Source organism: Entelurus aequoreus, linkage group LG22 (assembly GCF_033978785.1).
Source record: "Entelurus aequoreus isolate RoL-2023_Sb linkage group LG22, RoL_Eaeq_v1.1, whole genome shotgun sequence".
NCBI classification, from domain to species: Eukaryota; Metazoa; Chordata; class Actinopteri; order Syngnathiformes; family Syngnathidae; genus Entelurus; species Entelurus aequoreus.
In genome coordinates, this window is record NC_084752.1 from 256,835 (window position 1) to 284,657 (window position 27,823).

A 27,823-nucleotide genomic window follows, 5' to 3' on the forward strand; every position below is an offset into this window, starting at 1 on the left:
CAAAGGATGACTGTTTTCCTAATTATTAGAAACTAGTAACTATGTCAGTATGAAGACACCGAATCACTTATTTGACGGTGGTGTGTCAAAGGGGACAAAATAAAAATAAATAAATAATGACTAAAATGTGTCATTAATGAATTATAATTGGAATGAAATATAAACAAACATCTGTCATTAATGTATTTAATGTAAAAGCACATTTAATGATTTAATCATTTAACTAATTATTTTAATACTTAACAAATAATTTAAATTATTTAATGAAGTATTAATTGTATTATTTATTTGTTTACATATTTCACACTGTAATTATTTCATGATTTAAATAACAATTTCATGATTACTTTAATTATTTAATGAACTTGTGTGGCAGCACTTCATGGACTTATTACTTTTATTATTTGGCTTTTAACACTATGTGAGTTGTGTGGTCTTCTGTCCTCTGTTGTCCTCTGTGTTTTTTTTAAATACATTTTGATTTCTATTTACTGTTTTAATTGATTTTACCCTTTAAAATCGTTTTTAATCATATTTATTTTTATATTGTTTTTATATTGATTTTATATTTATTTATTTTTTGTTTTTATCAGTCATTGGTGGAGCATAATATTGTTTTTAATATTGTTTTTAACATGGCTGTGCAGCACTTTGGAAACATTCGTGTTGTTTAAATGTGCTATATAAATAAAGTGGATTGGATTGGATTGGATTATTACATGCATGTGACCTAAAAGGACATTAAATTATGGGTAAGTATAGAAAATAAAATTGATGAAGTAATGGACGGGACTGTTTGTTTACACTCTAAACGGTGCATGCTGAAAAATATAATCAGAAGAAAGGAAACCTTATAACATTTGTAAATTACAATGTTAAAATATATACATGCCGTCCTCTAAAAACAAAATTAAAGGCCTACTGAAACCCACTACTACCGACCACGCAGTCTGATAGTTTATATATCAATGATGAAATCTTAACATTATAACACATGCCAATACGGCCGGGTTAACTTATAAAGTGACATTTTAAATTTGCCGCTAAACTTCCGGTTCGAAACGCCTCTGAGGATGACGTATGCGTGTGACGTAGCCCGACGAACACGGGTATGCCTTCCACATTGAAGCCGATACGAAAAAGCTCTGTTTTCATTTCATAATTCCACAGTATTCTGGACATCTGTGTTCGTGAATCTGTTTCAATCATGTTCATTGCATTATGGAGAAGGAAGCCGAGCAAGCAAAGAAGAAAGTTGTCGGTGCGAAATGGACGTATTTTTCGAACGTAGTCAGCCACAACAGTACACAGCCGGCGCTTCTTTGTTTACATTCCCGAAAGATGCAGTCAAGATGGAAGAACTCGGATAACAGAGACTCTAACCAGGAGGACTTTTGATTTGGATACACAGACGCCTGTAGAGAACTGGGACAACACAGACTCTTACCAGGATTACTTTGATTTGGATGACAAAGACGCAGACGTGCTACTGTGAGTATGCAGCTTTGGCTTTTTTTTGCGTATGTACGTAACTTTTTTTAAATATATAAGCTTTATGAACCTTGGGTTAGGTGAACGGTCTTTTGGGCTGAGTGATTGTGTGTGTTGATCATGTGTTTGAATTGTATTGGCGTGTTCTATGGAGCTAGGAGCTAGCAGAGGAGCTAGGAGCTAGCATAACACGTACCGTACCGTACGTGCGCGTCACGTACGTAACTTTTTAAAAATATATAAGCTTTATGAACCTTGGGTTAGGTGAACGGTCTTTTGGGCTGAGTGATTGTGTGTGTTGATCGGGTGTTTGAATTGTATTGGCGTGTTCTATGGAGCTAGGAGCTAGCAGAGGAGCTAGGAGCTAGCATAACAAACACGCAGGTGTTATTATGCAGGATTAATTTGTGGCATATTAAATATAAGCCTGGTTGTGTTGTGGCTAATAGAGTATATATATGTCTTGTGTTTATTTACTGTTGTAGTCATTCCCAGCTGAATATCAGGTACCGTGAGTATGCAGCCTTGGCTGCTAAACATTCGATAACTTGACCGTATGTGTGCGTCACGTACGTAACTTTTTAAAAATATATAAGCTTTATGAACCTTGGGTTAGGTAAACGGTCTTTTGGGCTGAGTGATTGTGTGTGTTGATCAGGTGTTTGAATTGTATTGGCGTGTTCTATGGAGCTAGGAGCTAGCAGAGGAGCTAGGAGCTAGCATAACAAACACGCAGGTGTTTTTATGCAGGATTAATTTGTGGCATATTAAATATAAGCCTGGTTGTGTTGTGGCTAATAGAGTATATATATGTCTTGTGTTTATTTACTGTTGTAGTCATTCCCAGCTGAATATCAGGTCACCCCCGGCTCTCACAGCATCTTCCCTATCTGAATAGCTTCAACTCCCCACTAGTCCTTCACTTGCACTTTACTCATCCACAAATCTTTCATCCTCGCTCAAATTAATGGGGAAATTGTCGCTTTCTCGGTCCGAATCTCTCTCACTTCATGCGGCCATCATTGTAAACAATAGGGAACTTTGCGTATATGTTCAACTGACTACGTCACGCTACTTCCGGTAGGTGCAAGCCTTTTTTTTATCAGATACCAAAAGTTGCAATCTTTATCGTCGTTGTTCTATACTAAATCCTTTCAGCAAAAATATGGCAATATCGCGAAATGATCAAGTATGACACATAGAATAGATCTGCTATCCCCGTTTAAATAAAAAAAATTCATTTCAGTAGGCCTTTAAACATGATTTATTTTTAGAAAAAACTACAAACTTTATGCATCGTCACATACAACACAAAACATTTAATATATTTAAATGCAAGGGGCGTAACAGTTTTGTAGATATCGTGTTATTTCGGTTTCAAAATCTTCCCAATAATAATATTGTGACGCCTGACGGCATCAAACAATTGGTCTGGCCTAAAAATGAACTACATCACCCAGAATCCTCTGCGCTGCGCAGGGCGCGAAAGCTATAAGCAGGAAGTAAATTGTGTTCGAAGTCGATGAGAGGAATTGGGTATTCTTTGGCCATTTTCTGAAAAATGTCATCAAAATATATGTGTAACTATTTGAGTTGTTTTGCTAACAAACAGAAAAACAAAACCTGGTGAAAACATAACCTCTTTGACGGAGGTAAGAAAGTCGAAGTGGACTACCTGATAAATCCTCAATTGATTGATTGATTGAAACTTTTATTAGTAGATTGCACAGTTCAGTACATATTCCGTACAATTGACCACTAAATGCTAACACCCGAATAAGTTTTTCAACCTGTCGGGGTCCACGTAATCAATCCATTTATCCTTGTTTCCACCTCTTGTTTCTCTAGATGTCGCCCGTGGGCTGGAGCCTGTCCGAAGACAGCTTACATCCTGGACATGTCGCCCCTCTCATCATCCCGAAAATATATTTGAAGCCAAACATCAGTTTGTGAGGTATTTACATTATGAAAATATATATTGTTGGTTTACTTCTCTGAGAAACAACATACTCCAGACTGATATAAACATGTCCACTTGGAGGACACTGCTTGTCAGAAAGTAAATACACTAAAGTGAACATTATTGTTTTACACTGGATGTTTACATTGTCACTTTAAAGACATCAACTGTAAGTTATTATTTTTAATATTGGTCCCTGCACTATTCTTTGCACTTAAAATATCATGTTTGTAGTGATAAATATGACTTGAACATTTCAGCATTCAATTACAGTAAGTGTGTTTATCCTAAACATTCCTGCCACTTCATTTTACACTAGGCTGACCATATTCTGAAATCCCAAAAAGAGGACACATATATGCCAAGGCCGGGACTAGGTGAAAATTTGACAATGATACTCGAATTTGTTTAATAAATAATATATTTATTTAAATAAAGCATTTTTTCGCCTGTGTTGACAGCAGTGTTGGTGCTAGGAATTTTCAAAATGGGGTCCCAGGGACCCATCAAGTCATAAAAATGGGGTCCCACAGTAAATTTTTGGGGTCCCACTTTTTTGTAAGCGTTTAGATTTTTTTTTTTGTAAATGTATGCATTATCCTGTTATATCTCACATTCTATATTGTGTTTTGGAAAAAGGTTGTCATAAACGTTACTTAATTCATTTAAAAAAAATTACAAAAAAAGAAAACAAATTTTGTATACATATGTAAATGTGTTCAGTTATAAACATTCATTCACATTCTTCTTTCCTTCATGGATCTGAACTTTACCACTGCTGGTTATTTAAAAAGTTGTAGGTGTATTTATTTCTGTATAAAAGTGTAAAAAGTGTTTTGCTTCAGTCATGAAATGATGATAATGGTGTGCCAGGGCATACATACATTTTATATTTAACGCTTAAATCTCTGGAGTCTACATCAACTTCAGATCTATCCCTTATTTTAAAGTTTTTTATTTTTTTTTATGTTGTTTGTTTGTTTTCTGCCCTTTTTTGTCAAACAAAACTATGTTTTTAATGGCAAACATACAAGATATGCAAAATCTTCCACCGAAAATATTTTTCAAAGTGGAATATTTGATGTGAAGTAATCGGAACCTTGGATAGGTCAATAATTCATAATAGCATTGATTTTGATTCAATATTATGTTTTGAGCAATGACAGTTTGAAAGAAAAAAAAAACAGCTTTGTTTTATTAGTCAACATTGCAACTTTTTCTAAATTACATTTCACCTTTAAGCTTTTTTATTTCACTTTTGTTATGTATTTTTAGAGTGTGCCGTGGGCCTTTAAAACATTAGCTGTGGGCCGCAAATGGCCTCCGCGGCACACTTTTGACACCACTGCTATAGATAATAAAAAATTAAATCTGATAAATCTATGGATAAAAAGCAGAGCCTGGCGAGGCATGCGCGTTTATCATAACTCTCGCTCTCTCTGTCTCTGCCCCTCCCTCACCAATGCTGCTGCGTGCGCACACTTTCACAATTTGTTTTGTTTTTAACCCCTTCTTAACTCTGAACGTACATTGAAAATACACGCAACCCTAACTCAAAATGCCGGACATTTGAGGCATTTAAGAAACTCCGCCCAGACAGTCCCGCAAAAGAGGACATGTCCGGGGGAAAGAGGACGTATGGTCAGTCTACTTTAAAGACATCAACTGTAAGTTATTATTTTTAATATTTGTCCCTGCACTATTCTTTGCACTTAAAATATCATGTTTGTAGTAATAAATATGATTCGAACATTTTAGCATTCAATTACAGTAAGTGTGTTTATCCTAAACATTCCTGCCACTTCATTTTACACACTATAACATTTTTAGGAGTTTTTTTGGTGGGGGGAGGGGGGACACATATACCACAATAATTTCGTACCGTGGCCTTAAAGGCCTACTGAAATGAATTTTTTTTATTTAAACGGGAATAGCAGATCCATTCTATGTGTCATACTTGATCATTTCGCGATATTGCCATATTTTTGCTGAAAGGATTTAGTAGAGAAAATCGACGATAAAGTTCGCAACTTTTGCTCGCTGATAAAAAAAAGCCTTGCCTGTACCGGAAGTAGCGTGACGTCACAGGAGCTAGTATTCCTCACAATTCCCCATTGTTTACAATGGAGCGTGAGAGATTCGGACCGAGAAAGTGACGATTACCCCATTAATTTGAGCGAGGATGAAAGATTCGTAGATGAGGAACGTTACAGTGAAGGACTTGAGAGGCAGTAATGGACGTATCTTTTTTCGCTCTGACCGTAACTTAGGTACAAGCTGGCTCATTGGATTCCACACTCTCTCCTTTTTCTATTGTAGATCACAGATTTGTATTTTAAACCACCTCAGATACTATATCCTCTTGAAAATGAGAGTCGAGCACGCGAAATGGACATTCACAGTGACTGAACATGTAAATACACGATTAATAATATTCAGCTTTGCGAAGCTAAAACAATAGAAGCTAACCTAGCAACGTAGCCAACGTGATAGCATAGCAGTCTCAAATGCAGATAGAAACTAAATTTAAAAAAACCCTGACTGGATGGATAGACAGAAGATCAAAAATACTATTAAACCATGAACATGTAAATACACGATTAATAATATTCAGCTTTGCGAAGCTAAAAAAAATAGAAGCTAACCTAGCAACGTAGCCAACGTGATAGCATCAGTCTCAAATGCAGATAGAAACTAAATTAAAAAAAAACCCTGACTGGATGGATAGACAGAAGATCAAAAATACTATTAAACCATGAACATGTAAATACACGATTAATAATATTCAGCTTTTCGAAGCTAAAAAAAATAGAAGCTAACCTAGCTACGTAGCCAACGTGATAGCATAGCAGTCTCAAATGCAGATAGAAACTAAATTTAAAAAAAACCTGACTGGATGGATAGACAGAAGATCAAAAATACTATTAAACCATGAACATGTAAATACACGATTAATAATATTCAGCTTGGCGAAGCTAAAAAAACAGAAGCTAACTTAGATGCGGCGGCGGGCTTACTCACTGTAGTGCGTCTGCTATCCTGCTCAAAACACAACACAACCTCCTGGTGTTGGTGTTGGTGTTGCTGTAGTCCGCCGCTCCACCGATCGCACCTACAACTTTCTTATTTGCAGTCTCCATTGTCCATTAAACAAATTGCAAAAGATTCACCAACACAGATGTCCAGAATACTGTGGAATTTTGTCGAAGAAAACAGAGGTATTTGAATTGGGTCCAAACACTTCCCTTGACCTTGTGACGTCACGCGCATACGTCATCATACCGCGACGTTTTCAAGCGGAAGTTTCCTGGGAAGTTTAAAATTGCACTTTATAAGTTAACCCGGCCGTATTGGCATGTGTTGCAATGTTAGGATTTCATCATTAATATATAAACTATCAGACTGCGTGGTCGGTAGTAGTGGGTTTCAGTAGGCCTTTAAAGGAGAACTGCACTTTTTGTGGAATTTTACCTATCGTTCACAATCATTATGAAAGACATGACGGACAGATTTTTTTTTAATGCATTCTGACTCTTAAATAAACGTAAAAATAAAGTCAGCTTACAGCGGAGCCAATGGAAGGTCCTTTATTCCAGTGGTCCCCAACCACCAGTCCGTGACGCATTTGCTACCGGGCCACACAGAAACAATAATTAATTTATAAACTACCGCATTTTGTCCGACTTAACTTTTGCCTGCGCCACTAAACACAGCAATAAGCTTGTTAATAGATGTATATATCAAAACCTTTGTTATAGTACATGGGACAATGCACATTAATGGACATATAAAATGTTAATGTGCCAGATTTTTTTGCTGTTTTGTCTGCCACACGTAGAAAGCCGGTCCGTGAAAATAATGCGTACATTAAACCGGTCCCTGGTGGAAAAAAGGTTGGGGAACCCTGCTCTATTCCACCCATAAAATGATTTAAAAAAACCTCCAAAAAGTGCCAACAATACTCCATTTACATTTCGTGACCAAGTATTAGTGATATTGTTATTGCAAACGCTAACGCAGACAAACTATTCATAGCGGCGCCGTGATCACTTCCGCATGTGCCAATGTTTACATCCTCGAGTGTCTGCTGCTTCCTCGCTTCCTTGCTCCCTGTAAGTTTATTCTAGGTTATAAATCATGCATGTCACCTGCACAGAAGAAGTCTGACTACCGTATTTTTCGGACTATAAGTCGCAGTTTTTTTCATAGTTTGGCCGGGGGTGCGACTTATACTCAGGAGCGACTTATGTGTGAAATTATTAACACATTAGCGTAAAATATCAAATAATATTATTTAGCTCATTCACGTAAGAGACTAGACGTATAAGATTTCATGGGATTTAGCGATTAGGAGTGACAGATTGTTTGGTAAACGTATAGCATGTTCTATATGTTATAGTTATTTGAATGACTCTTACCATAATATGTTACGTTAACATACCAGGCACGTTCTCAGTTGGTTATTTATGCCTCATATAACGTACACTTATTCAGCCTGTTCACTATTCTTTATTTATTTTCAATTGCCTTTCAAATGTCTATTATTGGTGTTGGGTTTTATCAAATAAATTTCCCCAAAAAATGCGACTTATACTCCAGTGCGACTTATATATGTGTTTTTCCTTCTTTATTATGCATTTTCGGCGTGCCACTTATACTCCGGAGCGATTTATAGTCCGAAAAATACGGTAGGTATTCCGACAAGTTGGGACACTTTGACAGCCATATATATATATATATATATTGTATATATGGCGAGGACGGAACGAAAAGACGTTAGTTGCTGGCCTTGCTTTTTCTTTAAGTACACTTTTTGCCGTGCACCTCTTTATTTTTGTTTTATTACGTTTTTTGGAGAGTGCATGTTTTTTTCCTATATTTTGTATCCCCTTCTGCTCCCCCAACCTGTTTCTTCGCGAGGATTATGACACATTCTTCACCTAAACGGGAATATGTGAACATCCTAGCAGTCGGCATCCTAATGACAGCAGACATTGTACTGTAGGTGATGTTTTATTATGTTTGTTGGCTCTCATAAAGTCTGCAGTGAGCAGAAATCAGTGATGAAGAAAACAAACAAACGTTGTGATGAGTTTTTGATCCATACTAAGTTGCTTTTAATTAAAGGAAACAAAATAATATCACATAAAGTGGCCACCGCATCCTTTTCGTTCTTTTCTGTATGCGCCCCTCCGTGGCAAAAGTCTAACACCCCCATATATATTATTTTATTACAGCAGACAGCAGACTATAAACCTAACCAAAATCCCCCGCCTTATGACTGGTATAAATGATTATTGTTGTTCTCCAACAAGACATCCACTCATGTCAGGAAGGGCCTGGATTGTAAACACAATCAAATCAATTGTCCTCCTGCCTCAGGCTCTGTTCTACGAATCTCAGGAAAACCATTAAAGGCCTTGTTCCTGCTGTCCCAAAATACATATAATATCAAAGGTGAGAATTAAATAAAGACATTCATCTGTGTGTGAAACAGCAGATCATATCAAGACACATCCAGCTGTAAATGCTGAGTTTACATTGACAGTAGCCCTCCTTTAACTTTGAATGCATCAACATGTTTACATATGGGGGAGTGGACAGAGGGTAACTTGTGTTTAGTCTAGTCTAGTCTAGTTTAGTTTGGTTTATTATTATCCCCATTAACTGCCGCAAAATTATAAATACAAAAAGAAACACTTTTTTCACCAAAAAACCTAAAAACATTAACAAAAACAAATAAAAAAAATTATGACTTTTAAGCATCATATTATTTCAGTATACAACAGTCAATCTTCATATGTGTACAGTTCTGGTAATGGGTACATTCGCACCCACCTGCACAAATGTACTTCAAAATGTAACAATCAAAATAAATATGACTTTTTTTTGTTTACTAGGGCATGTATATATAATATGCATTAGTTTGACCATTTAAAATCAATCATAATAAAAAGGAGATGCTTGGAAATAGCATAAAAATGCCCCCAAAAACTTGGAAAAAGGCGATTCATAGCGTTACTTTTTGGTATAACCATCATGAGCGTTCTGTTCAGGTATATTTCTTTTATATTTTGATAAATCATCATATTTATGTATTACTAAATTTAAATAGGTATTGATCAATCTTTAAACTGTGTGTATTTGATTTCAGTTTGCTTTTGACATCTTATTTAGAATTGTAGTTGAAACTTTTACAACCTTGTGTTGCGCTCATGATGGCGTAACCAAACTAGATTTCTTATTTTGAATATTTATTCCCTTTTTTACATTTAGTATATTTAAATATACTGTGTTTTATGCTTTTTTCTTTTTGGAACATGTACTATACATATAATACAATAAAGTCCCATATAAAATTATGTTTCTAGCAATACTTTAATTTTGCCTTTGAAAGTAACCCTCCAATGTCCATTTGTGGAGCTGTACACATATGCATATATCCATATCCGTGTATTTATACACATATATACAAACTCATATACATATAAAATTACTGTATATACATATGTACAAGGGATGGGAATTTTACAGTAACTAACGATTCAATTTTGATTGTTGGGTCGACGATTCAATTCAGATTTGATTCTCGATTCAACACGAATCTCTATTCAAAAAGATTCTTGATTCAAGCTGATTCTCGCAATTTATTATCCGGTATAAAAATCGTAATAAAACCTTTTTCCAAACAGGCTACAGGTTACAAAAGCTCCTCTTTGCTGCTGACGTAAACGCACAGCGATGACCTAAAACACTTATTTCTAAAAGCTGATTTTTACATTAAAAAAAAAACATTCTTGTGAACAAAAGAAACCTTTTCAAAGACCTGTTTCGACTTTGTTGGTGTTTTTTCTCATGGTGTCCCCCTACTGTTGGGTAGTGCAATTTCATTTTTGGTCGGTGGTAATATGTGTTAACTCTCTGTTCCAACTTGTCTGAAGTGCAGACTTTACACACAAGTCTTTAAATGGCGTAAATCGGTCAAGTAAGACCAGATTTATGATCAGTAATATTCAGCATGGTTTTGTCATGGTAGGTTCATGGCATTTCTCATTTGTAAGCCCTTTCGGTGCAGGAAGGCTGCCTTCCTAATGTGGAAAAAAGGCTTGTCATCAACAGAAGCATTATCGGCCGTTTGGTTGCAGAAGGGGCAATGAGGAAAGATAAAACGTAATGCAAATACTTTTCAAATAAATCAAGCAAATACACTGAAAAGGTGTGTTATTGTTCGTGCTATGGCGCCATCTTTTGGACAAGTTTGCTCACTACAGGTGCTGCGGGGTGAACGTCTACAGTGCTTTCAACTGGAAGTACAACAATAAACATTTACAAAAATCTTTCTGTGTAAATAACTCATTTTACACTGTATATACACTATGTTGCCAAAAGTATTTGGCCACCCATCGAAATGATGAGAATCAGGTGTCCTAATCAAGCACTTAGGCATGGAGACTGTTACTACAAACATTTGTGAAAGAATGGGCCGCTCTCAGTGATTTCCAGCGTGCAACTGTCATAGGATGCCACCTGTGCAACAAATCCAGTCGTGAAATTTCCTCGCTCCTAAATATTCCAAAGTCAAATTTATTATAAGAAAAGTAAAGAGTTTGGGAACAACAGCAAGTCAGCCACCAAGTGGTAGGCCACGTAAACTGACAGAGGGGTCAGCGGATGCTGAAGTGCATAGTGCAAAGACTTTCTGCACAGTCAGTTGCTACAGAGCTCCAAACTTCATGTGACCTTCCAATTAGCCCACGTACAGTATGCAGAGAGCTTCATGGAATGGGTTTCCATGGCCGAGCAGCTGCATCCAAGCCATACATCACCAAGTCCAATGCAAAGCGTGGGATGCAGTGGTGTAAAGCACGTTGCCACTGGACTCTAGAGCAGTGGGGACGCCTTCTCTGGACTGATGAATCACGCTTTTCCATCTGGCAATCTGATGGACCAGTGGGTTTGGAGGTTGCCAGGAGAACGCTACATTTCGGACTGCATTGTGCCGAGTGTGAAAATCGGTGGAGGAGGAATTATGGTGTGGGGTTGGTTTTTCAGTAGTTGGGCTTGGAAGGAACTTTGAATGGTCCAGGATACCAAAACATTTTGGACAATTCCATGGGATGGCACTTCAAGTTCATATATGAGTAAAGGCAAGTGGCCAAATACTTTTGGCAATATAGTGTATGTCTGCGGCTTATAGTCGGGTGCGGCTAATATATGCCGGTGCGCTCTATAGTCAGGAAAATACTGATGCGGTAAACCTCATTCCCTGACGCCCTGACGGTTGTGGGTTTCACTGCAGCTCTTTTGCTAGTCCACAACTTTAAATCTGGGGATGTGGGACTAGGCGGTTTGTGGAAATGATACAGATTAGAGTTATGAATCTTTGGACACCACATGACTCGATTCTTAGCGGTAGGACTGGGCGATATGGACCAACTGATATCCCTGTATTTTTAAGCCGTATCGTGATATACGATATGTATCGGTGTATCACATTTTATTTTCAATAAATGGAATTATTACTAGGGAAAGTGCGGTACTTAAAATATATATCATATGCATTGAGTGATGTCTGTGAGAGCAGCTTGTGCGTGTGCAGGCTTGCTTTAAAAGGCGGTGTCTGTTGCCGAGCGACGTGTGACGTCAGTGAGGGTTTCATCTGAACTGTATTTGTTAGCTTTAGCAGTTAGCAGCAGCAGTTTGTCGGCTCTGACGGCTGTTCTGTTGAATCTTTTCACCGCCTTGTGTTACCTCTGGTTAATAAAGAGAATCCGGCGCTACGGTGCGGGCACTTCGGCTGTGCTTGAAGGAAAATGTGGCAATGCGCGGTAGCAAACGGCCGTAACAAAGACACATTAAAAGATAGCTGTATTGTCTCAAATATATATCTCTTTCTAAAATATACCGGTAATAACTGCTGGCTTCATGGTGTGCTAACAATAACTTGGTTCTTAACACTAACAAAACCAAAGAACTAATTGTAGACTTCTGCAGGAAAGGGCAGAACAAACACCCTCCACTTTTAATTAATAACAATCTCGTAGAAAGGGTCAAGCATTTCAAATTTCTTAGGGGTGAACATAACACAAGATCTATGCTGGGACATTAACACTGCTTCTACAGTCGGAAAGGCCCAACAACGTCTTTTTTTTTTTAGGAAACTAAAATGCGCAAACATTCCGCAGAAATCAATGCTAAACTTTTACAACTGTGCCATCAGCAGTGTCCTCACTTACAGCTTTTTAGTGTGGTTTGCTAGCTGCACTAAAGCGAACCAACAGGCCCTCCAGCGAGTGGTTAAAGCGGCAGGGAAAATTACAAGGACGATACTCCCAGAGATGAGTGCCATGTACACAACTCGCTCCCTAAAGCGAGTACACAACATCCTGAAGGACAGATACCACCCAGCACATGGCCTCTTCAACCTGCTACCCTCTGGAAGGAGGTATAGATCGATTCGCGCCAGGACCACCAGAATGTCTCACAGTCTGTATCCCCAGGCTGTGAGACTGCTAAATGAACAGCCTGCCCCTTTGCTGCCCCGGACCATCTTATTACCTCACTCTTCACCACCTCAATAATTGTGCTCTGGGCATGGCATTGCTGCAACATCAACGTAACACCCATCAGACATCTGACTATTCCCACCCCCACGTCCCTCTATTCGCCATCTTCCTAACAATGCTAAACTGTAAACTATGGTCAACCTGCACTTCAATGCAGTTTTTATGCCGCTGGACAAAGCTCAAACAAAATCTCATTGACATGTATGACTTAAGTGTTATTATGACAATGACAATAAAGGAATTGATTGATTGATTGATTGAATACTGGTAGACCGCCCAGCTTTACTTGGGGGTAACGATTTTCGATTCAAAATCAATACTTTTTTAAATAAAATTGTATCATTAACTACATTCCTCCATAAAATAGATAAACAGCTCTGATAAAGTTCTATATTACTTAAAAGAAAACAGTTTTTTTGGGGGGGGTGGTATTTTTTTTTTTGTCATAAAAAAATACAATCATGTGTGCTTACGGACTGTATCCCTGCGGACCGTATTGATCTATATTGATATATAATGTAGGAACCAGAAATATTAATAACAGAAAAAAACAACCCTTTTGTGCGAATGAGTGTGAATGAGTATAAGTGGGGGAGGGAGGTTTTTTGGGTTGGTGCACTAATTGTAAGTGTATCTTGTGTTTTTTATGTTGATTTAACTAAAAAAATATTTTTTTTATTTTTTTTATTTTTATTTTTTAATTTTTCAATTTCTTGTGCGGCCCGGTACCAATCGATCCACGGACCGGTACGGGGCCGCGGCCCGGTGGTTGGGGACCACTGATCTATGCAACATTTTGACCAAAGAACCACCATTACATGTTATGTAGACCACAAGAAAGTGTTTTCAATTTAGAAAAAAAAATTACAATATGACCGCTTTATTGCAACCTATAATCCGGTGCCCCTTTTGTATGAAAATAGGCCTGACTAGACCCGCTCATCGGCAGTGCGCCTTATAATCCGGTGCGCCCTATGGTCCGGAAAATACAGTAAATATCGTTATAAGTAAGAATCGCGATTCATTCGAAAATAAAAAATTGTTATACCTCTAAAAAAGATTCTGCTCTCTTTGTCACAGTTCCTATTTTTCAAGCTGCTATTTTGAGGTAAAAGCTCTTTCTTACAAATGTATGGTGGTGCGCTGTGTCTCAAGTGTGCGCAAGCCTTGGGCGTGTGGTTGCGAGCGTATGAGACTTTGTACAGCGTGTCTGTATCTGGCTGACATCACGTTGTACAGTAACGGGTTGACCGCGGCGCTGAGGTAGAAGAGGACGGAGGAACCCAGGTTGAAATACTGCGACAGATAGTACAAAAAATAGGAATGTGTGTCGTTGTCGAAGTGCGTGTCATTGCTTAGAATTGAAACGGTCTCTGGGGCTGTGTGATCGCGTGTGTGCTTACATTGCAAGTCCACGCAAATGTTTGTTGTGGAATTGCAGCTACTAAGTTTGTGTGATCCATAACGTGTTTTGTTCCTTTTCCTATATCCAAGCATGGACAGGTGTGTATGTGTGGAATCCTTCGGCGATATTGTGTGTGCAGGGGCATGTGTGACCCTATGCATGGGTGGCATAACATGTTGAGGGGATTGAGTCTCCGTGCTCAAGTATTCCGTGTGCGTGCTCATGTTGATGTGTGTTTCGGCATTGAATTTGGTCCCCGCACGGATATCGCAGCGTGTTTCATTCCCAGAAGTGTTTCCAGACATGTCGGAGGTATTAAGGTGCAGGTCCGAGGTAACAGTTACTCTGCGTACGTTGCTGATTGCTTCGTCAGTGTTGACTGAGTACGCTTCCTGGCGGTCAGTACCGGTGTCCAGAGAGAAAAAGAATATAGTCCGACCGATGTGGAAAGGCAGCCAGCACAGGACAAACGCCAACACGATCACTCCTGAGGAGACATTGGGAGAAGATGACAATGTTTTAGAGAAAAGCCTTCAACAAACCGCAAACTCAGTCCCTGAGGGCGCAAATGTTGACAGCGTAGTGCAGTTCCAGAAGTGAGCTGCGATATAGTGCAATGTAGCGAAGGATGACTGTAATGAACAGATAAATAGACCATTACCAAGAGATCTGCTCCGGAACGAGTTACAGGATGAGCAGGGTAAGGACAGTCTTTGTTAGCCCCACAATGGGTTACAATTGTCTGTATATAGTCTCTAAAGACACACTTTGGGGAATCAACAACAACCTGTGGTGGGCAGAGTTAAGATAGATGGTCAATGACTACAAATTTTACTTGACAACAAATTGAGCTCAACATCAATATATATGACCCCACAAAAACAACTTTTCCCACTCATGGTGCAAATCAACTATAACCAACAAATAAAGAACGCAACACAGCTCCTCCTCATTGAACTTTGTGGCCATTATAAAACACGTATATACAATTTACAATGACACATATACAGTTGTGCTCATAAGTTTACATACCCTGGGAGAATTTATGATTTCTTGGCCATTCTTCAGAGAATATGAATGATAACACAAAAACCTTTCTTCCACTCATGCTTAATGGTTGTGTGAAGCTATTTATTGGCAAACAACTGTGTTTACTCTTTTTAAATCAAAATGACAAAAGAAAGTACCCAAATGACCCTGATCAAAAGTTTACATACCCCAGTGATAACATGCACAAAAGTTGACACAAACAGGTTTGAATGGCTAATCAAGGTTCCAATCCTCACCTGTGACCTGTTTGTTTGTAGTTAATGTGTGTGTATAAAAGGTCAGTGAGTTTCTGGGTTTCTGACAGACCATTGCATCTTTCATCCAGTGCTGCACAGTTGTTTCTGGATTCTGAGTCATGGGGAAGGCAAAATAATTGTCAAAGGATCTGCAAGAAAAGGTAATTGAACTGCATAAAACAGGAAAGGGGTATAAAAAGATATCCAAGGAATTGAGAATGCCAATCAGCAGTGTTCAAATGCTGATTAAGAAGTGGAAAATGAGGGATTCAGGTAGACCAGCAAAGATTTCAGCCACAACTGCCAGGAAAATTGTTCGAGATGCAAAGAAATATCCACAAATAACTTCAGCTGAAATACAGGACTCTCTGAAAAATTGTGGTGTGGCTGTTTCAAGATGCACAATAAGGAGGCACTTGAATAAAAATGGGCTGCATGGTCGAGTGGCCAAAAAGTTACATTTTGGTCTCATCACTCCAAATTACTTTGTTCCAGAATTTTTGAGGCTTGTCTCTGTGCTGTTTGGCGTAATGTAAGTGGGATACTTTGTGACATTTGCGCAGAAATAGCTTTCTTCTGGCGACTCAACCATGCAGCCCATTTTTCTTCAAGTGCCTCCTTATTGTGCATCTTGAAACAGCCACACCACAATTTTTCAGAGAGTCCTGTATTTCAGCTAAAGTTATTTGTGGATTTTTCTTTGCACCTTGAACAATTTTCCTGGCAGTTGTGGCTGAAATCTTTGCTGGTCTACCTGAATCCCTCATTTTCCACTTCTTTAATCAGCGTTTGAACACTGCTGATTGGCATTCTCAATTCCTTTGGATTCTTTTTATACACCTTTCCTGTTTTATGCAGTTCAATTACCTTTTCTCGCAGATCCTTTGACAATTCTTTTGCCTTCCCCATGACTCAGAATCCAGAAACATCTGTGCAGCACTGGATGAAAGATGCAATGGTCTGTCAGAAGCCCAGAAACTCACTGACCTTTTATACACACACATTAATTACAAACAAACAGGTCACAGTTGAGGATTGGAACCTTGATTAGCCATTCAAACCTGTTTGTGTCAACTTTTGTGGATGTTATCAGATCAAAGTCACTGGGGTATGTAAACTTTTGATCAGGGTCATTTGGGTACTTTCTTTTGTCATTTTGATTTAAAAAGAGTAAACACAGTTGTTTGCCAATAAAGAGCTTCACACAACCATTAAGCATGAGTGGAAAAAAGGTTTTTGTGTTATCATTCATATTCTCTGAAGAATGGCCAAGAAATCATTAATTCTCCCAGGGTATGTAAACTTATGAGCACGACTGTATACATTTCTTACAGTGCATGATGGGTAATTAATGTAAAACATCCTCTCCACCCCATTCTTGGTACATTTTAGCTGTTTGATATTTCTGATTGATTACAAAACTTTAAGGAGGTCTCAGGGAAGTAAGCAAGGTGGGAGTCGAACTTCCACATATTCTTAATATTAAATATTTAGTCATTTATACTTCATATTACATTGTCGTCAAGGTCTGAAGTGGGGGGTGTTGTTAAAGTTGAAGTAGTTGAAGTTATTTGTTGTTCAGCTTGCTTTAATCAATGCAAACTGAAGTGTTATTTTGCTACCAAAGATTGTTGTAAAGCCACAATCAACGCTCTGCTGTGTGACAATAAAGCGTCATAATGTTTGTATTTGCGCGCGCGTGCCTCCATTTACCAGCGCATTGGTGATTACACTCGAAAATATGGCTTTACCGCAGTTTGCTCTATATTTTTACATGTTTGGCAAACTTGCCTCTTCAATTTGGTATAAAAATAATATGCAGACTAAATGCATTGCAATCACAGACTACATGTAAAAACAACAGTAACGGGATCACAGATCACTCTGAGACAGCACACATAGTTGTAATGAATAATAATAAAACGATTTCGATATCACATTTGTTTAGATGCTTATTTAAGTACATTACCCATCATTCATTCACACCAGGTGTGAATGAATGATGGGTTTTTAACATGTAAAGCGACTTTGGGTACTTAGAAAAGCGCTATATAAATCCCAGGTATTATTATATATCTAATATATATAAGTATATACTGTATATAATACATATACGTAAATGTATCATATATGTATATAATATATTAATATAATATGCATATATGTACACATACAGGCTATACACTGTATATGTGTGTATATATATATCGTTTACATGCAGTCGGCTTTTGGCCCTCGGCCAACTTTTTTTTAGCTCAATGTGGCCCCCGAGTCAAAAACTTTAGACAACCCCTGCTCTAATTAGTCAAGATTTTGACTTGTTGCGGTAAAAAAAGTTGTAAATGAGATCTGTTTATTTGTTTGGAAAGGTGTTCACGCATTGCTGGTTTAGATGGCAATTCATGGCGGTTTGGCAATTTGCCGTGCTCCGCCGAAAAACGCGTTAACACCGAAACACAAGACCTGGCCATCCGTCACTCACCCACCATGAACCCTAACAACCACGAGGACCCGGTTTGAAATGGGGCGTGTCCAAAACACCTTTCGCTATGTAAAAAGCAGCAGTTGTTAGCGCCGCTATAATCTGGCAGTCACATTTTCCTTGGTAACTTGGTAACTACACAAAGGTGGCGGAGTTAAACATGGAGGCATCATGGTCTCACATGGTGGCGCGGAATAGAGGGTGGAGGACTCTCTCGCCTTTAGGGGAGATCTGTGTTACTGCCGCGCCAATCTGAGTTGGTGCGGTGTTCAAAACGTGGTGAAAAAGGCTTTCCGCCATTGTTAAGACACGGTTCACGGCTGTTAGAGAATTGCCATAAACCGATGATGTTTGAACACCCTTTTGCGAATCAGATTCAATGATGAAAATCAGTCCTAGTTTGAGCACCTTGATTCACACACGCAAAACACACGTCGGACCTTGGAAACCTCATAGCTTAGGTCAAGGATTGGCACGGAAATAGGATTTTGCATCAATACATGATTTTGCATCCGTACATTTATATATTAATGTAACTGATAAACAAGATGCTCACGATTATTTGCCAATATCGATACTGTTGAGGTTGTATCAAGAACAGTAGAAAGCTCAAACGTAGTAACGTAGATGCATTAAACAAGTGTGTCGTTTTCTCCTCACCCAGCATTTTGACAGTATGTTTGTGGCTTTGGTTTCTGCGACTGCTCTGGGGGCGCAGCCAAAGGGTCCTTCCGATCAGACCGTAGACCAGTCCGAGGATGCAGACTGGAATCAGGAAATACAGGTTGGACAGAATCATCATGGCAGGCAGTAGGCCAGAGGAAATGGCATAGTCGGTGCAGCGACACTCCCGCCGGTCAATCTCCAACTTGTGTTTCTCATCAACATTTGTCTGCCATCCTCCTCCTTCATCTTCTTTCAAAAGGTTTTGTTGCTCTTCATCGGATTTCTTGACCTGTTTTTTATTTATAACTGCACCTCCATGTTGTTTCTCACCTATTGCTCCCATTGGTCCATCGTCCAGCCAATTCCATTGTCCAGCTCTTTCAAAGCGTCTCTCTCTTTCTTCCCACTTCTGTACATCTAATTCGTCATCAAGCGAAGTCATGCGACCGCTATTCTCTCCCGTCCACCCTTCATTCTCTCTCCAGCCATCGATGCTGGGATGTACTTCCCCAACTTCCTCTACACCAACCATCACCAACACGGGTGCTGCACTGATCGCTGCGCCCAGCCAAAGGCAGCCAATAAGAGCCCTGGTTCTGCGGCGTGTCACCAGTGTCTTGGCCGTGATTGGCCAGCAGACGGCCACATACCTTTCCAGAGAGAGGAAGGTGATGTGGAGGATGGTGCAGAAGGTGCAGCACTCAGAGAGAAACATGGTCATCTTACAGGCGAAGTCTCCTAAGGGCCAGGGTCGGGGCCTCCATAGCTGAGAGAGGCAGAGACAGATTATTACTTTTTCACGTTTTGTCTCCATCTTTTTTAATCAGAAACGCATCTTTTTCTAATATTCTCCAAATATAGAGAAGTTTGTAAAAAATACTAGAACTCTCTATGGATGTTCTCACTCATCTAAAGGCCTACTGAAATGAATTTTTTTTTTTTAAACGGGAATAGCAGATCCATTATATGTGTCATACTTGATCATTTCGCGATATTGCCATATTTTGGCTGTAAGGATTTAGTAGAGAAAATCGACGATAAAGTTCGCAACTTTTGCTCGCTGATAAAAAAAACCTTGCCCCTACCGGAAGTAGAGTGACGTCACAAGCGGTAGTGCTGCTCACAATTCCCCGTTGTTTACAAAGGAGCGAGAGATATTAGGAGCGAGAAAGTGACGATTACCCCATTAATTTGAGCGAGGATAAACGATTCGTGGATGAGGCACGTTAGAGTGAAGAACTAGAGGCAGTGCCGGACGTATCTTTTTTCGCTCTGACCGTAACTTAGGTACAAGCTGGCTCATTGGATTCCACACTCTCTCCGTTTTCTATTGTGGATCACGGATTTGTATTTTAAACCACCTCGGATACTATATCCTCTTGAAAATGAGAGTCGAGCACGCAAAATGGACATTCAGAGTGACTTTTATCTCCACGACAATACATCGGTGACACACTTAGCTACTGAGCTAACGTGATAGCATCGTTCTCAAATGCAGATAGAAACAAAAGAAATAAACCCCTGACTGGAAGGATAGACAGAAGATCAACAATACTATTAAACCATGTACATGTAACTACACGGTTACATCAACAGCCGTGCTCACCTGCGTTCCAGCGATCGGCGGCGCGACGAAGGACTTCACCCATCATCGACGAAGCTCTTAGCATGAGCTAACGTGATAGCATCTGTCTCAAATGCAGATAGAAACAAAATAAATAAATACCTGACTGGAAGGATAGACAGAAGATCAACAATACTACTATCAGGAGACACCGAACCAAACACTGGACATGTAAATACACGGTTAATGTGTATTCGACGCCTGTCGAAGCCTAGCAATGCTGTTGCTAACGACGCTAACTTAACAACGGGACCTCGTCAGAGCTATGATAAAAACATTAGCACTCCACCTACGCCAGCCAGCCCTCCTCAGCTCATCAACACCCGTGCTCACCTGCGTTCCAGCGTTTGACGATGCGGTCGGCGGCCCGGAGACGTAGGAAGTCAAGGTGAGTTCGCCGCTAGCGCGTCTGCTATCCAAGTCAAAGTCATCCTTGTTGTGTTGCTACAGCCAGCCGCATACACCGATCCCACCTACAACGTTCTTCTTTGCAGCCTCCATTGTTCATTAAACAAATTGCAAAAGATTCACCAACACAGATGTCCAGAATACTGTGGAATTTTGTCGAAGAAAACAAAGCTCTGTGTATTGTGTCCAATATGGTCCAAACACTTCCGTGGATCTCTCGACGTCACGCGCATACGTCATCCTCCAAAGGCGTTTTGAACCGGAAGTTCCCCGGGAAATTTAAAATTGCACTTTATAAGTTAACCCGGCCGTATTGGCATGTGTTGCAATGTTAAGATTTCATCATTGATATATAAACTATCAGACTGCGTGGTCGGTAGTAGTGGCTTTCAGTAGGCCTCTAAGTCATAGTATTCTCAGGGCATTCAATCGATTGCAACTGGGCTGTTCTGTTTGTCTTCGAAAATGTCTTGCCTCTCATCCGAGTAGGCTTTATCAGTTCATGCTCATAAATGTACCTGTATATTGGTCCCATGTAATCTTAATCTTGGTGCCAAAGCCCTAACAGTTTATATGTGCTGAAACAAGGATGGGTTTGCTCTTAGGCCCCTTCTACACTAAGCCGGTTAAGGTTATCTAGGCTATATCACACCTAACCTTACCCTTGTCCACACACACAGAATGCCACCGTTTAAGACCCCCTACGTCCGCCGGCGCAACGCGACCTAGTACGCATGCGCGGAAAATGCGCACGTCATAGTCACCTCCAGTGTTGCTTTGTGTGCAAGTTCTTAAATTAAATTTAACTTATCTGAACAATATCCAGTGTTGTGGTATTTAAATTAACTGAAATCCAGTGCTCTGTGGGGCCTTATTGTAGTGAATCACACCTGAGCCATCATAAATTAATCAAATCTTTAATAGACATGTGAAAGTAAACAATGTGATAAAGAACATTTTACATCAATCGATCTAGATATCTGGTCAAGACACTCCTCACTCTTTTGCCTTCTCTTACATTGTCCATTCGTTTTTGGTGACTTTATATACTCTGGACCGAGACAATGAGTCTGCGACATATATGGCGGACAATAACTGATACAGTCTGCTTTGCCAGTCCAAATGCATTCGCTGTTTTCCGTAGTCTTCCCTCGTCGGCCAGGTAATACAAAGCACACGCAACCTTTTTTATCACATCCATGGGAGCCCGCATTCTCGTTGTCTCCCCTTCGACAAATGGACAAAGTTTTACGGTAAGTAGAATCACAACTGACCCGGACATTCAAAAGTTCTCTTGCCGTCTGAGATGTGTTGTATCCGAAATAGCTGCATTCGCGCGTTTCCTTCTCTCATGTGTGATTTCCACAAGCATCTGTACATGTAGAAGAATGAGAAACACGGGCATGTCTGGATGACTCGCCGGTTGTTATGAAGCTGGCTGTGGCGCGTTCTTTCTGACGTCACTTCCTGTGTGGGGCGCTGTCTTTCTGACTTCACTTCCTCTCCGAACTCAGTTTGTAAACGATCAATGAGTCCATACAAAGCTAAGAGCCGGAGATTCAAGAAATACACGGCGCACTTACCCGTGTAAAAAAATTATCCAAGGAGGGGGACCTTAAACGGGGGGTTAGTGTGGCTGACACGGTGCTTAGGCTAGATAATTATTAGTTTGAGAAGTTATCCGGCTTAATGTAGACAGGGCCTTAGTGGGTGTGAAAAACAAATGTTAAGATGCAAAGGAACGACTCCTCTTCAATGCCAAACGCAGTCATTAAAATGGAATTCCCCCTCCTTAGTATTATACCAGTTATCCTGTAATCACCCACATTAGCATTCAATTCAGGCACAAAGGGGGCACCTGGAATTGGAAAGTTCCTCTCTCCTGTTGTTATTTCTAAGGAGGCTAAATTACTGAGTCTCCTCTGCCTGAAAGGCCAACATATCCACCCACCTCAAGATGCAGTTGTACACTCAGTTTGTTCAACTCCGTTCATTCAAATCCCCTCCGTCTCCCGTTTCCTCTGGTGTCCCCCGGGGCTCTGATCTTGGTCCCATGCTTTTTATCATTTACATTCTTCCCCTGGGCAATATTTTCTGTAAATTTAAAATACATTTTCAATGTTATGCGGATGACACCCAGCTCTACATCTCAAACAAACCAACTGCCTCTCTTCCTCCTTCCTCCCTTACAGACTGCCTCAGTGAACTCAAGCAGTGGTTCTCATCCAATTTCCTTCAACTCAATAGTAATAAAACCGAAATCTTACTTGTCGGTACAAAAAACATTCTCACCAAAACCAACAGCTTGTCCATTACTTTCTGCAATTCCTCTGTCTCACCCTCCTCCCAAGTCAAGAGTCAGGGTGTCATCCTCGACAGCACACTCTCCTTTCAAGCCCACATAAATAGCATTACCCGGTCTGCTTACTTTCATCTTCGGAACATTAATCGTCTTCGCCCATCCCTTACCCCACATACTGCTGCCATACTAGTCCATAGCCTGGTCACCTCTCGCCTGGACTATTGCAACTCTCTCCTGTTTGGTCTCCCTCACAAGTCACTTCACAAACTTCAGCTTCTCCAGAAATCTGCAGCCCGTATAATCACCAGAACCCCTTCAATCCAGCACATCACCCCTGTTCTGCAGCAACTCTACTGGCTACCCATCAAACATCGTATCCACTTTAAAATAATTCTTCTCACTTTCAAAGCCATCCATAACCTCTCTCCATTATATCTCTCTGACCTGATCCATGTCGCCACGACCTCACGTTCCCTAAGATCCTCTTCATCCATCCATCTCACTGTCCCTTTATTTAAACTGTCCATCATGGGTGCCCGAGCTTTCAGCCGCTCTGCCCCACATCTTTGGAACTCTTTACCACCAGACCTTCGTAACTTAGATTCAATATCCCTCTTCAAATCAAGACTCAAAACACACCTATTCCTGACTGCTTATTCATTGTAATCATCTTTTCTTCTCTATCTTTGTTGTTGTTGTTGTTTTTTATCCAATTTGATTTTATTGTTTTGATTTTGTACGGTGTCCTTGAGTGCCCAGAAAGGCGCCTTATAAATAAAATTTATTATTATTATTATTATTACAACTCTAGCGCTTCCGAGACATGGGCTCACTCAGCCTGATCAACAAGACCCTCAATTGTTTCGACTCCCTAGCCCTCCGCCGTGTTCTCCAAGTCCGCTGGCAAAACCACGTTAAAACGAGACCGTCAGGGCGAGGTCTTTCCAGCCCCTTTTCGCTCATCAACACCGCTCAGCTATGTCTTTTTGGCGACCTGTATCGGCAGGACCACCTGGATGCAGCAATCGCCCTGAGGAGAAATCTTTCCAACCGCTGGCAACATCTAAGAGGCTGACCTAGGACACACTGGAAAGACACCATTCAGAACATGTCCTAGACTGGCATTTCCCTTGGCGAGGCGACAGAACTGGTTAACAACCGGGCAGCCTGGAGGAATCTTGTCGCAGCAACGTCACACTTCAGAAGTTATAGGTGATGAAGACCATCTTCTCTGTTCGGGTATTTTTTTTCAACCTTGACGTAGATGGCTGCCCTAAATCCCCTTTAGAATATCCTGTCTTCCCTGTTCAGAATGTGTACATTTTTGTCTTTAAAGGAGCGCTGTTCCTCCTTAGGAACAGCTGAGTCTTGACCTGAAGAATTTGCCCATCTATGTTGTAACAAGCGTCGGCTTAGTGGTTGTATTATTAGTGAATTTGTCACTGCAATGGACAGCATATATCAGATTGTGTTTGTGGTTGTGGGGTGTCCAGTCCTTGGGGTGTTGCCTGGTTTGAAGTGCACTGGAATTCTTCCAAATTTCTCAGATAGACCTGATACATATGACTGGATTGACAGTGGTATTGCGTCTGTCACCTTTTATTTCTTCACCCACTTTGTTCTCATTACTTCTAGACCATTTCCCAGGAGACCTCACTCTTGTTGGAGGATAAATAGTTGGGTCTTTGGCACCAGCACTTAGACTAGATTTCCTGAATTTCCCCACTGGGATTAATAAAGTATTTCTGATTCTGAATCTGACCGATTAAAGTCTATAAGCATTAACCAATTAAGCCTGCTCGGATGAGAAGTGAAATATCTTCCAAGACAAACTGAACAGTCCAGTTGCAATTGATTGAATTAGTTTCCAATAATTCCTCACTGTACAGGAACTGGTCTATGTGGTTTGGGTTTTGTACCTTGTAGAGATCCAAAGGCAGGAGTAGTAGTATCATCAAATCACTGACAGCCATGCTACTCAGGTACAAGTAGGTAGAACTTCTCATGTGTGGACGCAGCCAGACCACAAGGATTGTTAGCACATTACCCAGAAGACCCAAAATCATCACAGGAATGTAAATGACCGTCACACAAACTAGAAATGAAAACAACGGCATGTTAAAGCACAACTTCACTTGCCAATAAATTTGTCAGCAGAATATGGTCAATGTCGGATGCTTTGCTGGTACAAACCTAACTCTGTCAATCCAAACATTGGTTCCTCACAATCATAGTCTTGGGTCGGGCAGTGCTCTGGAAAACTCAACGTTAGGCCACAGTTCTCATCTTCACAGCCACTGCTCATGCCCCCCAGCTCCATCTGATCCATTTTTTCACAGGGGGGGCTTCCAAAGAAAGACAACAGCCGAGAAAGCAGCAGGATGCATGCTGATGGATTTCCTGTGTGGCGCGTAATCACAGTTAAATCAGTGTATAGTCAATGTGGAGAGGTGGTTTTTTTAATCACCACAGAAAAACAATGTATAAACTACATTGGCTAACACGTTTGATATGACCCTAACCCTGAAATTTATTAGTCATAAAAACAATACGATCGCACATGGGTATAATTAAAATAAGGTATCTGGTTTACATCATTACTGTTAATAAACTCAAGTGTTACATCATTATCAGTATTGTCACCATCACACTAGGTCAACTGCACCTATGCAACATATGCTATACATATGCATCAAATTATACGATGAAACAAATAAAAAGAGCTTCCATCCAATCTAGATACTTACTGGTCTGGCCAAGCCTCTGTGAGTGGTGTGCCTCCGTAGACACACTTGAGCTGTGCTGGTGACACCCACTGTGTATGATCTCCCTCTCTTTTACTCACTCACTCCAAACCATGCAGCGTTGGCCGAAATAGGTGTCATTTAATTCATTTTACAAAAACATAAACCGCCCACAATGTTTCACCCAAATTTTTCACAGAATATCAAAATGTTTTAAATATGCATTTAATTTAGTTAAGGAAATATTTTATTCCCTACCAATGGGAAATAATTCTGACCCCCAAAACCGAATGACTCTGACAAGTCTGCTAACATAAGACTCAAATTGAGGTTTATGGCACCAACTCGACTTGATGTGTTTGAAGACAGAGGCATGAAATGTAAAGTGGTACCTCAACTCATGAGTGCCCCAATATAAGAGTGTTTTGAGATAACAGTCGTCTTCCGGCCTATTGCTTTTATTCCGACATGTGACTTCTTCCCGGAAGGGAAAACCAGTGGTGGTCAACCAAGCTAAGATGGCTGTTGTACAGCAAGCAGTGCGCGAACTGTCTGAGTACATAAGAGGCTTAAATCTTCCTGCAAAAAGCAGATACGAACAAACAAAAAAATCTAACTATACAATGGAATAGATCCCTGTTTTGTATCAAAACAGATTTGTCGAGTGATATCAAGGATTATACGTCGGTCGCCTTCCCAGACATATCGAACTATTGTGCTCCAGATGCCATTCTACAAAACAAAACAGATGAAAACTTGGAAAAGCATGGAGGTCTACAACTTCTTTGTGTGTGGCTAGGTAAAGGAAATTGGTATCAAGACTCTCCCGGATAATTATACATTGTTTTTGCTTGGGTAAGGTTGCATTTCATGATTGAACTTTCGCCATGTTTGTACGCGCCGTTTACGAGTAGTGTGTTTTCCTCGTCTTTATCAAAATATAACTATAGATGTCAACATTGTGTATGTGCTGAAATATTAATTTATGAATGTTGCCTTTGGTAAACTTAACTCTTAAATTTTGCTCCCATTTGCTTTTTTTTAATTTTATTTGTATTTGGTGCACTTGCAGCAAACATGTGTTTTTTAGAAATACAAATAATGTCAAGATAATACTTAAATGGGAAATAAATCTTAAAAGTATATCAAACGAACCTTTAACGAAGTGAACACCGCTAACTCATGCATAATTCAACTACTCCCTTAGACTGGAGTGTGAGCTGCTTATCTTGTTGTTTAAAAAATCTTGCACTCTTCAGCTCTTTTCATTACCTCTCACGAAACTCTGAAGAAGCGTGTATCCTCGTCGCGATTTGTACAACCGAAAACAACACAAGTATAGGGCATTTTTTCTTCAAGATAGGCAAAATGGTGCCTAGTATTCATTGAGAACTGAGCTAGCTTGACCACCATGCAAGGGGGATAAAAACAAAACAGGACACACCACCAGACCCAGAGGCCGGTATACACAAACTTTCACCTCTTCGGACAACACAGTGGACCGCTAAAGAATTACACTTATTGTTGGCCAAAAATGTTCATGAGAAGGAATCGAATGAATCTAAAAAATAAGGATATTCAAAGACAAGTAATATCTATGTTTTATGGTAACGACTTAATAGATCTGGTGACTCCCAGTCAGACAACCTCTAACGGCGACTTAATTAAGTATGTTGGCACATTTTGTCACAGTCATTTGACAGAAACCACTGTTGTACTGGCGCAAGTGGAGCACTCGCTTGCGTGTCAACTAAAAAAACTTAAATTTTCTTAAAGATGGCGAGGTTTATTCAGAACTGACCTACAGCTCGTCATGGTTGAATAAAAATGAACAGCTTGATGACATTGACAAGAAGTTTGGCCCCGATATGTACAGATCACTGATTGAC

The 27,823-nt window shown here is 39.9% G+C and overlaps 2 protein-coding genes across 2 annotated transcripts in view; one reads left to right on the forward strand and one right to left on the reverse strand.

The window, feature by feature from the left end:
• Window positions 1-2,992: 2,992 nt before the first annotated feature.
• The window catches only part of LOC133639269 (enoyl-CoA delta isomerase 1, mitochondrial-like), a 58,071-nt gene continuing 33,240 nt past the window's right edge, over window positions 2,993-27,823 (forward strand). The window contains exons 1-2 of the mRNA XM_062032467.1: window positions 2,993-3,143; window positions 3,340-3,445. The gene's annotated coding sequence lies outside the window, so the exon portion shown is untranslated. The remainder of the gene's footprint in view (window positions 3,144-3,339; window positions 3,446-27,823) is intronic.
• Window positions 14,140-25,519, reverse strand: LOC133639866 (growth hormone secretagogue receptor type 1-like). Its single transcript, XM_062033528.1, has 5 exons — window positions 25,384-25,519; window positions 25,110-25,285; window positions 18,851-19,622; window positions 14,820-14,909; window positions 14,140-14,333 (listed from the first exon to the last, which is right to left on the reverse strand). Exons 1-5 carry the CDS (start codon window positions 25,517-25,519, stop codon window positions 14,140-14,142), a joined length of 1,368 nt encoding a protein of 455 aa, XP_061889512.1.